The sequence below is a fragment of the Chiloscyllium plagiosum genome, chromosome 34 (genome assembly GCF_004010195.1).
Source record: "Chiloscyllium plagiosum isolate BGI_BamShark_2017 chromosome 34, ASM401019v2, whole genome shotgun sequence".
NCBI classification, from domain to species: domain Eukaryota; kingdom Metazoa; phylum Chordata; class Chondrichthyes; order Orectolobiformes; family Hemiscylliidae; genus Chiloscyllium; species Chiloscyllium plagiosum.
The window spans coordinates 20,708,670-20,720,808 of NC_057743.1; the positions used below are offsets into that span (position 1 = coordinate 20,708,670).

The 12,139-nt window shown below is 40.8% G+C and overlaps 1 protein-coding gene across 6 annotated transcripts in view; it reads left to right on the forward strand.

The window, feature by feature from the left end:
* nbl1 (NBL1, DAN family BMP antagonist) overlaps positions 1-9,059 on the forward strand; it is a 43,203-nt gene extending 34,144 nt beyond the window's left edge. For all 6 annotated transcript variants that reach the window (XM_043675781.1, XM_043675780.1, XM_043675782.1 and 3 more), the window contains 3 exons: positions 3,463-3,654; positions 6,283-6,394; positions 8,470-9,059. In XM_043675781.1, the coding sequence (XP_043531716.1) occupies positions 3,467-3,654; positions 6,283-6,394; positions 8,470-8,700 (531 nt within the window). In that variant the 5' untranslated portion in view covers positions 3,463-3,466 and the 3' untranslated portion in view covers positions 8,701-9,059. The remainder of the gene's footprint in view (positions 1-3,462; positions 3,655-6,282; positions 6,395-8,469) is intronic.
* Positions 9,060-12,139: the final 3,080 nt, after the last annotated feature.

Here is a 12,139-nt window from a genome sequence, read left to right on the forward strand (position 1 = left end):
GTTTAGCAATAATAGTAAACTTAGTTAAAAGCTGTTAAACATGCTATTAAACACATTTATTTTAAGGATTTTTACGTTGAGGCTATAAGTATAAGAGTAGAGGTTTTGTATAGGTTTTGTATAAGTTCTTTGTGATTTCCTGTTGATTGTAGTTTGGGGGATCTTCAACAGTGGATCTTCAACAGTGGATCTTCAACAGTTTGGGGGATCTTCAACAGTGCACGTTTGGAGATGTGTAGACTCTTGACAGCAATTTCTAGAGTTCCATGTTATTCTGGGCATATGCAGACTCACAAAATTGCTGTCGGTTTCAATGGAATAATAATTGCTAACACTGACTGTTTTAAATCTTTGCCACTGCAAATATCTATCCAAAGTGCAACTGTTGGCGAAATACAGTTTCAGAAAAAAGATGTAGGCTTTGTGGATATTTCGTAAGAAAATAATTTGAAGTCTAGTTTTGGTTCTGAGGGTGTCAACATTACCTCTCTTGTTGAAGAGTGATTAACAAAAAGTGCTACTTAACTGGTTATGTTGAACAGATTCAACTATGGGACCACTAGAGAGAAATGAACAGTGATTCATGATCTGTCATGTTCCACATCCATATGCTGTTCTTTCTGTTGCATGTTCAGCTGTTTATAATCTGCTGAGTGCAGGGCTTGACCAGCAAGAGACACAGCTGGTTAGTGTAAGGCTGCTACCAATTATACCATGTTTTGGTTGTATTGTGAGTGGGGTGGGGTTTCAAAATTCACCCTATCAGCATTTGCAAGCTTGCGAAGACTCTGATAAATTGTGCTTGTCTAATTAAAGACAAGTGATGGAAATCCTATAATCTATTCTATTATCTGGAAACATTGACACCAAAAGTGCACAGATTGGATGGTGTAGCATTCTGGAAATTCACTAACCTGCCAGCCCATTTAAAGGGAGTAGGAGGGTGCACAGAAGGATACAGATGAGAGTCAGTGCCCTAATTCAAACTAAATGATGAGAATTGGACAGTGGACAGTTTAAATGTTATTTGTTCACCAAAGTTCAGCATCAATTCCAATCAGTAAGTGGACTTTACACTCTTTATCATTGAAAATTTACCTTTACTGGCTGAAGGCTAGCCTTTTAAGAGCATGATCTGTGAGATGGTAATAACAAAATCCCATATTCTGTAATTATTGTAACCTCGCATACATGTGTTTCTCACAAACAAAGTTTGGAGCTAACATCTGATAGGGGCTGAATCACTTTTGGAGGATGGGTTTTGTTACAAATCAAAATTTGTGTACAGATAGGAACAGGAGAAATTTTTACACTGAATTTTAACTTTTATGCAATGTACTGTACGACAGAAAATAGTGATAAATGCAATGTTGTCCCTAATTTTAAGACTAGTAATTTCCTGAAACTTGCTGTACCTTAAGCAAAGAACTCTCACTCTATATCTTATGTTTGACTCACACCTTTGAAGAACCAATGTTTTCTTTCTTGGCCTGACAGGAGGCCAAAGTTTTGACCTATGACCCTCTCCCAGCTCTTTGTGCTTGGGGATTAACCCTATTGACCTGCCAATTAAACCTGATTCCATATCGCCTCTGGCTTAGATTGCAGACAACAATCTTGTCTGACTTCACATAAATGCAACCATTTCATAAATCACACATGAATGTTTACTGAAATGTTTTCAACGACACTCCACGAGTTAAAGTTGAGTTGATTTAGTGCATAGGAAGCACCATTAAGGATAGAGTCTTTGATTATGTCTAATTTTACATTCCCAGCATGCTGATGTTCAGGGGAATGTAATCCCTGGGAAGCTAGCTTTCAGTTAACAATTAATTTAAATACTCCTAAATATGGACCCCTAAATGCTTGGGTTATATGCTAAAAGAAGGGAATCTCAAGACATGAACAGTTTCAAACTGGAAAATTATAGACAGATAATAACATCAATAATCATAATAATCAACATTCCTCATTCAGAGAAAAGCCTGGATTAATTTAAAGGAGGCAGAGAATGTAGTGATGAGGTGGGCTGATGCCTTTTTGATTTGTATTTATCTTGTAAAGACCCAGGTACAAAAATCAGAATAGGGTAGATTGGTGAGCTAACAGCCTTAGGAACTAACTTAATGAGGGTGTGCTATTACAACATGCAAATTAGAACCTCTTACAACACTTTATTTTGTGATAATGAAACCCATTGAACATTGAAGAACTAGCAGTCAAAAAACTGCCTTAGCCAGATTTGGAAAGTCCTCCATTACCCCATGCCTCCCTTCCCTTTGTAAAAATTCAGTAAGGATTATCAGAAATTATAATTTTTAAATGAGTTTTTGACAACTTTGAAAACTAAGGAGGAATTATCCAATAATGCTTAAATCAAAGTCATTTTCTTAATGGATTAGAGTGAGAAAAAAAGAGATTACTGCTTTATTACTGTGTAATTTAAATGCTAATGCTGCTGCAGTATATCCCTTGGATGGTGGGAGGCTGATGTGTTCCACAGTGACTCTTTTTAAATCCCAAAAGCCAGAATGGATCTGCCAAATTTATAGGTCCAGAAGATGTTTAACCCATTCCAATTGTCTTTACATGACTGATTTTGCTGGTTTGTTTCCATCAGCATGAATGGTCTATTCGATATTCTACACTCAAGAGTCATGCGAGTAACATAATTCCAACTGAATCAGGCATCTGTAATGTGCTGATTTAGAGGGATATCAGCAACTTCTATATTCATTGTAAAGAGTTTGTTGCAAATCAGAAAATGCACTAAAACAGGTCAAGCCCACGTCCCTTAGTCCAGAAGTTTGTGATATTGGGGAAAGTACCTCATCACACCAAATACTTTGGCCTCTCTGCTTCTGAAATTACTTGAAGTTTGCGCTCTGAAATTCATTCTTGCTGAATGTACAATCTGTTTATTCATGGCTGTGCCCCTGACATTGAAAACTAAATGGAAGAAATCAGGGCTAATTCGTAGATTTAGATTAGATTAGATTAGATTCCCTACAGTGTGGAAACAGTCCACACTGACTCTCCGAAGAGTAACCCACCCAGACCCATTTCCCTCTGACTAATGCACCTAACACTATGGGCAATGTAGCATGGCCAATTCACCTGACCTGCACATCTTTGGACTGTGGGAGGAAACTGGAGTACCTGAAGGAAACCCACGCAGACACGGGGAGAATGTGCAGAATCCACACAGACAGTTGCCCGAGGCTGGAATCGAACCTGGGACACTGGAGCTGTGTGGCAGCAGTGCTAACCACTGAGTAAGGAGAAAAGAAGTGGGAAGAGAGAGAGAGGGAAAGAGAGAGAGAAAAAAGGCATAACCCATGGATGAAACTGTTAGGGAAGGCTTCATATGTCTCATTATCCAGTCCCCTGTTTTATGTGGTTGCATCTGTGCATTGAGATGTTGTTAACTCATTGTCAATTGACATTTTTTCTCTCTAGGACTATGGTGGAGCCGTTGATGATGATGTGTTGGTCCATTTTGGGCATTCTGCTTCCAACTCTAGTTTTTGCAGCACCTCCTCCCATCAATAAACTGGCACTGTTTCCTGATAAAAGTGCCTGGTGTGAAGCAAAGAACATCACTCAGATAGTTGGCCACACTGGATGTGAGTCGAAGTCCATCCAGAACAGGTAGGTATAAAAACAAGTGCTAAAGTAGCTTTCCAGGCCTTTTTTGTATTAAAGTTAAATGGAAATATCAGAATATAGTGGACTTGCAAAGACAATTGAAGTCATCTGGATAATCCTCAATGTCTAGAAAATATCATACTCCACAATTGTCTCATTTCCTCCCCTATCAATCTTTTTCTCCAATTGCTCATCCATCTGATCCTACAACAGTTGTTATTGTGAACACCATTCGCAGTGCTGGAATTTATTACCAATCCCTAATTTCTCTTGAGAAGGTGGTGGTGAACTACCTTCTTGAACTTTTGCAGTCCACTTGGTGTGGCTCTACCTACCATTCTATTAGGAATGAAACTCCAGAATTTTGACAGGACAACTGTGAAGGTGATATAGTTCCAAGTTAGGATGGTGTCTGCCTCGGAGGACAACTTGCAGCTAGTGGTATTCCAATGCATGTGCTATCTTTGTGCTTCTGGATGGCATCTAGAAATCTGGAAGTGAGCCAAATATTGCAGGACTCCTATCCTCTGACATGCTTTGTCACAACAGTATTTATTTGACTGGTCTAATTAAGTGTCTGGTCATTGGTAACCTTCAGGATGTTGATTCTGGAAGATTCAGTGATAACAATGCCATTGAACCACAAGTAGCGATGGTTATATTGTTATTGTTTGGAGATGGTCAATGCTTGGTACTTATGTAGCACAAGTGTTACCAGCCACTTATCAGCTGTCTATTGGTATAGGCTGCTTCAGTCCCCAAGGAGTCAGGAATGGTGCTGAACATCGTGTAATCATCTGTACATATTCCCACTTTTCACTTTTTATGATGGAAAGAATGTCATTGATGAAGGAGCTGAAGATGGTTGGGCCTAGGACACTTTCCTGAGGCACTCCTGCAGAGATGTCCTGGGACTGAAATGATTGACTTTCAGCAACCACAACCATCTTCCTTTGTGCTAGCTATACCTCTGCCCAATGGGCAGTCTCCCCCGATTTGTTTTGACTTCTGCTATGCTAGGGCTGTTGAATGCTACACTCAGTTAAATAAATGCTGCCCTGATGACAGTGGTAGTCACTCTCACCTCACCTCTGGAGTTCAGCCTTTTTGTCCATGTTTGACTGTAATGACGTCAGGAGCTGACCAAACCTAAACTGAATATCAGTAAAGGAAGAGTCAATCAGTGCCACTTGATACCTGTCAGTGATACCTTTCATTACAATGCTGATGATCAAGATTATATTGATGGAGCTGTAATTGGCCAGATACGATTTGTTCTGCGTTTAGAAGACTGGTCATATCTAAATAAGTTTCCACATTGCCGGGTAAATTACAGCTGTACTTGAACATCCCGGGCATGGCGAATGTTTGATCATGGTATGATTTTGTGAATTTGGCAATTTCAGGCTAACATGGCTTGACCATGGCTAACCCACCTAACCTGCATATCCCTGCACACTACGGGGCAATCTTCTTTTTAGCATGGCAAGTCCACCTAACCTGTGCATTATTGGACCACGGGAGGAAACCCATGCAGACATGGGGAGAATGAGCAAACTTCACACAGACAGTGACCTAAGGCTGGAATCGAACCCAGGTCCCTGGTGCTGTGAGGTAGCAGTGCTAACCACTGTGCCACCAAAAAAAGAGTTTTCTACAGAGGAGAGATATAGGGATATAAACAGAAGATGGTAGTACAAAAGGGATAAGCTTGTTGGGCTTAATAGCTTTCTGTTGTTCCTATAAACTGTTATTTAAATATGTCTTTGTAAAGCGACATAGAAAATTAAATTCTTTGAACTGGTTTGCTGTCAGGATTGAAGGCTGTATATTATCCAGAGATTAATCTCAACTTCCAATAAGTGGAGACTTGGAAATAGATGAAAGATGGTGTTGAGTTTGACATTGTTCCTAAAACTGTTGCTCAAGTCAGTTTGCAACAAAATAACACAATCTGCCATGAAAAGATCTCATCTGTTCCTGCAGTGACTTGATACTACCCAGCCAGATGGCAGCAAGGGTGAGTGGCTGGAAAATATTTAAACACTGTGTTGTTGATTACTGAGCTGTTTGGAAGTTTAACACAGCAGCTGAATCGCCAATGGCTTCTCTGGTGATGGATGTGGTACATCTGTCCTCCATCAGGCTGGCACATAGCAAGCACTGGCCATTTTTCTGTTCTCCCGGCTTATTTCATGCGTGAATGAGCACTTCAGTACCCAGTGATGCAATGGTGAATTGCTGTCTTCCCAGAACTATAATGTGTAAGAACCATAATTAGAACATCACACCAAATTTAGGGGCCTCAGAGCTCTTTTCAAGACTTGTGGCTCTTATTTCTCTGTGGGATTCTGATATTTGGTGGTCTATATTCATTTTTTGAGCATCTGTGAGTGACTCATTCACTCAGTAAATATTATAAATAACATTTTTCATTAGCTTTCCAATGTTGTTCAGTTGGGTTGAAACAAATAAAATGTGATCAACTTTATGCCAGGCTTAATTGAATGGTAATCTCTGATGATAGCATTTTAGATCTAGTTTTATTTCAGCCAAAAAAAAATAAACATCTGCTTTATATGAACAGTTTCAGTGATATAATAATCTGCTCTGTTTCATTGTCTCCCGCAGAGCATGCCTTGGCCAGTGTTTCAGCTACAGCGTACCCAATACTTTTCCGCAATCCACTGAATCCCTTGTTCACTGTGACTCCTGCATGCCAGCACAGTCTATGTGGGAAATTGTAAGTAACTGTTTGACTACCCATCTGATTTCATACGGCCTCCTGGTCTAATTACATGCAATTCATCCTTCCTGTTAGTCTCTTCTCTCCATCACAAAGTAATTTCAGTTAGATTTTCTGCATTAGATGCTTTCCTATGTCTCCCCATTCTGTCTAACACTTTGGTCCTTGCCCATCTTATTATCCCTTGTTGTTCCTCCAAGTACCCAACCCCAATCCAAGGCTGTATTGGATCAGCCATATCAATACACTGACTGGGAATTCAATGGTGAGTAACTTCTGATTTCCAAAAATCTGCCTACCATCTACAGTGAACAAATCAGTAGCTTGCCAAAATGATCTCCACTCGAGTGTGGTTCGAATAACTCTCAAGATGCCCACATCACCCAAGACAAAGCAATCCTCTTGATTTTCTTTATTCATTCGAGGGATGTGAGCATCACTGGCTGGTCCAGCATTTATTGCCTGTCTCTATTTGTTCTTGAGAAGGTGGTAATATTGAGCTGCCTTCTAGAATCACTGCAATCCATTTGATGTGGGTTGACCTACAATGCCATTCAGGAGGGGATTAATGGATTTTGACCCAGCAACTTGATTGTCATCTCATCCACCACTTTAAATATTTGCATCCTCCACCCCCCCAGCGGCTGCACTGTGTGCCACCCCCCCAGCGGCTGCACTGTGTGCCACCCCCCCAGCGGCTGCACTGTGTGCCACCCCCCCAGCGGCTGCACTGTGTGCCACCCCCCCAGCCACCCCCCCCAGCGGCTGCGCTGTGTGCCACCCCCCCCAGCGGCTGCACTGTGTACCATCTGCAGGCTGCACTGCAGCAACACATCACGGTTTTTTTGACAGTATGCAGACGAAGGAAGCACATGGTGAGGAAGCAGGAGAGAGAGAGAGAGAACCTGCACAGTTACTGCCTTTGCTGTTTGAATTCATGTATTGCTGGACATCAGAGTGCATCTGGGAAAATTAACAAACAGTGAAATTCACAACTAATCTTGGAGGAACTGTTGGGCGAAGTTCACAGCACAGAATCAAATAAGTTAATTGTTGTTTTAAGTCTGTCCAAGAGAAAGGCTGCAGTAGTGGGTATGTGGTGGAGGCTGGTACAATTGCAACATCAGAGGCATCTGGATGGGTATATGAATAGGAAGGATTTGGAGGGATATGGGCTGGGTGCTGGCAGGTGGGACTAGATTGGGTTGGGATAGCTGGTCGGCATGGACGGGTTGGACCGAAGGGTCTGTTTCCATGCTGTACATCTCTATGACTCTATGTTCCAACCCCAGAATGTTGTTGATCTGCGGAATTCCTTGCCCAGGGAAGTAGTTTACACTACTTTAGTAAACATTTTTAAAGCTAAGGTAGATATTGTTTTGAAAAATAAAGGAATTAAGGGATACAGTGAGAGTGTGGGTAAGTGGATCTGAGTCGACAAAAAAGTCAGTCAGTGTGGCGGGAGTAGGCTCAAAGGGCTGGACTGCCTACTCCTGCTCCTAGTTCTTATGTAAACCCACGACCCCTACCAGCTAGCAACACAAAGATAATAGATAAATGGACACAGTACCATTTACATTTTTGCTTCCAAACTACCCACTCTCTTGGCTTTGAAGTATATCGCCAACCGTTCACAGTTGATGGGTCAAAATCCTGGAAGTCTCTTCCTAACAATACCACAAGAACTGCAGTGGTTCAAGAAGGCACCTCACTATCACCTTCTCAAGCGCAGAAATGGACAATAAATTTCGGCATAGGTGGTGTGTCCACGTCCCACAAAAAATATGTTTTAATCACACAAGACCCTCATTCTCTTTCCTGCAGTTTCATTATCCTGAAATAAAGAATCATTACGCTACCGGAAATCAGTCTTTCCCAGGACTTAAAACTGTGGAAATCCTCCCACTCTCCTGCAATCTACAGCCTTTTAAAACCAAGGTTGAGAGTACTGAGTCATTGCATGCTGAACCATTTCCTTTATTTGCTCTTTCTCCTCTCCTGCTGTTCAACATGGTTCCCAAATAGCAATTGAGGAAGAAAATCCTAAAACATATTCACGGTTTGTGTTCCAGGTCATGTTGGAGTGTCCAGGCAATGAGGAAATGCCCAGAGTGGACAAACTAGTGGAGAAAATTGTACACTGCAGTTGCCAGGCATGTGGAAAGGAACACCATCAAGATTCCCAAATTTTTAATGCAATTCTAAATGAGGAAGAAGCTTCTCCCATGGATACAGTTGGATCCCCTCAGATTGTTCACCATGACGAGCAAGTTGCTCTCAAAACTGGCACTGAGGAAGAGTAGACTTGAACACAAGGGGAAAAAAAGCAGATTGTGGGATAAAATGTTTGTTTTATTTGTTGAGCTTTAGAGAGAAAAATCAAAATATAACATTTTCTAAAATAAAATCCTCGCAGACTTATTTAACGGGAAAGTCTTTAAAATATGCCATTTGTTATAGAAATTAAGCAGGAACCCCAATCAAATACTAATATATAGCTCATCAAGATCCAGCAAAGTATAATTAGAATTTGGTGATCAGTGTTCGATTCACGATATCTGTTATTAACAAGTCTGTTTTTTGTACCGCAGAAATCCCTGTGTGTAGCTATTTCATACTTATAACTGTTTGTATATAAAATTACAGTTTATAAATCTTCAAACTTTTTTTTCAAAATCCTCCTTTCAGTTAATTTGCAGGTCATTAAAGATATTGCAATGTAGGAGAGAAAAGAGACAACACTGAAAAAAAGAGAGAGAGAGACAGAGGCGCGCGCACTCACATGCACACGCACACACCACACAAACGCGCGCGCGCAATGTGGCGCAATACACAGAGAAAGAAAAAGGCACATTTAAATGGAGAGGTAAGGAGACTGGCAGACACACCCACACATGCACAGACAGAAACATAAGTAGATCAAAAAGGCAGACGTGGACAGAAAAGCAAAGAGACAAATTAAAACACTACACCCACTCATCATTTCAGAAGAAAATGCAAATCTTGTCAAGATAATATGCATAATGAATGTGTATTTTTGATATGTAAAGAGCACCGAAAATGTGATTTGAGTTTGGAACAGACTGAGACACTGAACTTCTGATTTGTTGGGCAAAGTTTATATGTGGTATGGGAAGATTTCAAATATTCCAGGCTTTGTCATGATTTTGTGGTGGCTGCGCTGATCCTAGTTTGGGCGGATGTGGGGTGCCCATGGCGTCTGAATCAGGGAAAGGAGAAAAAGTTGATTAAGGTTTCCATTTCTGAGCAGTATTCAATGTCTCCTGTTGGAAACTGCATGTATGAATGACAGGTAAAAGTAGAATTGTCCCAGTTGTGATGCTCCCATGATCAGAAAGCCTGCTGACATACACTGTTCAGTTCCTGGGAGGAGTGCCTATCCCGATGAAATATAAGAGAGTGACCAATACTCATGTAACTACCTTCAACAAGATGAAAATGGAAGAGGGAAGGAGGAAATGGGGAGGAGTAACCAGGAAAGAGGGTAAATGTTCAAATTTGGTTTTATGATATTATGTATTCTTCTTTTAATTAATTCTGTAATCATTCAAATTGATCATATATGGTGCCCTGTATAATTCTACAGAACTAAACTTGAGGTAATACAGGTCAGATTTCTCTCCCTTGCAGTTAAATGAAACATGGAAACTGCCAATTCCTTTCCCCAACCTAGCTGAGTGCTATTTTGAATATACAGATCCATTGACGTTGTGTGTCATTTTAACCTCTGCTCTGAAAAAGGGATCAGTAGTTAATCAAGTAAAATGTTTATACAGTGTTCTCTCTAGATTTGTGGACGCAGTTTAATTACAAGCTTCAGTTGTCACAAATTCAATTTTCTACTTAACAAAATGTGAGAAACTGATAAAAATGATCAAGCTAAGCAAAAGCAACGATCAGAAAATAGAACCAAGGTCAGACAGAGAAGCATTTGTGCAGGTCCCATAGGGAAATCTTATATTCCTTCTACCTCAGAAATTCACTCAGAATTTCATTTGTGTGTGTGTGTTGTTCTTTGTTGTTGGCAGCAGTTTACCTGAGTTTATGAGCTAACCTTCTGGCCATATTCGTCAACACCATGCTGATGAGCCATGTTAGTTACAGTCAAGTCTTTGTGCCATACCTCCCATATGGACACAGTTTATCTGCATTCCTGACTAGATTAAAATCTCGGCTCCTAAAATACAAATACGATTTAACCAATCTCAACCAGTGCAATGATGGGAGTCTTACATTGTAACTTGGTTATCGAAGAAAACGATAACCAATTGGGACATCCACACAGAATGAATGCAAAACGGACAGTGGGTGAAATATGGAGTTAGACTCCACCATTATATCAATATTCTAGGGTTAACCATTACCTAGAAAACTAAACTGGACCAATTGTTTAAATACTGTGGCAACAAGAGTAAGTCAGAGGCTAGGGATTCTGCAGTGAGTAACCCATCTTCTGACTTCCCAAATTCTGTCTACCATCTACAAAATTCAAGTCAGGCACTTGACAGAATACCCCCACTTGCCTTGGTGAATGCAGTTCCAACAACACTCAGGAAGCTTGATGTTTCTCAGTTCAAGCAGCCCACTTGATTGGCACCCATCTTCACCTTTTATTCATTATTTTTATCACTGATGCACGGTGGCAGTAGTGTGTACAATCTACAGAAATGCACTGCAGTAATTCACCTTCCAAATCCGCAACCACTTCCATCCAGAAGGACAGGGGTATCAAAAACATAGGAACACCACCAACTGCAAGATGTCTCTAAGTGACTCACGATCCTGACTTGGAAATATATCGCTGTTCTTTCACTGACACTGAGTCAATAACTTTGAATGCCTTCCCTGACAACACTGTGAGTAAGCCTCCACCCCAGCAGTTCAAGAAGGAAGCTCTCTATCACTTTCTCAAAGGCAATTAAGGATGGGCAATAAATACTGGTTCCACCAGTGAAACTCGCATCTTGTGAATTAATAAAATTAATGTCTAGGCACCAATAGCTGGATAATGTTCTCTGCCAGCCTTGAATATAAAAAATAACAAGCTGATAAGGTATCAGAAGGCCAGATTGTTTTAGAGCAATGTCCTATTTACAAACTTTCTGACTACATTCATTCATAATGGCTATCGTGGAAGGAACAGTTGCTCAGTATTCTTTGACAAGTAATGTTGTCTTTGACAACTCTGTGCAGCTTCAATGTAATTAAACAAAAAAATACAAGAGGATAACCATTCAATTACAGCCCATCAGTAATGGATATTCTCATGATTTCAAGTATGTGGGATCTTTGTTGTGATTCTGTTCGCTGAGCTGGGAATTTGTGTTGCAGACGTTTCGTCCCCTGTCTAGGTGACATCCTCAGTGCTTGGGAGCCTCCTGTGAAGCGCTTCTGTGATGACCTGGACCCAATATACCGACCACTGCAGCAGACAGCTGGAACTGACAACCAGAAGCGGCAGATTCAAACCACTATAAATGCTGGAGGAAGCTTCACAGGAGGCTCCCAAGCACTGAGGATGTCACCTAGACAGGGGACGAAACGTCTGCAACACAAATTCCCAGCTCGGCGAACAGAACCACAACAACAAGCACCCGAGCTACAAACCTTCTCACAAACTTTGAATGTGGGATCTTTATTCACATCCTCATCAACAGGTATATCAATTGGTGTTTTTACACTGGGTACAATTGGAGAAATTATTGATGATTCCACAGGGCT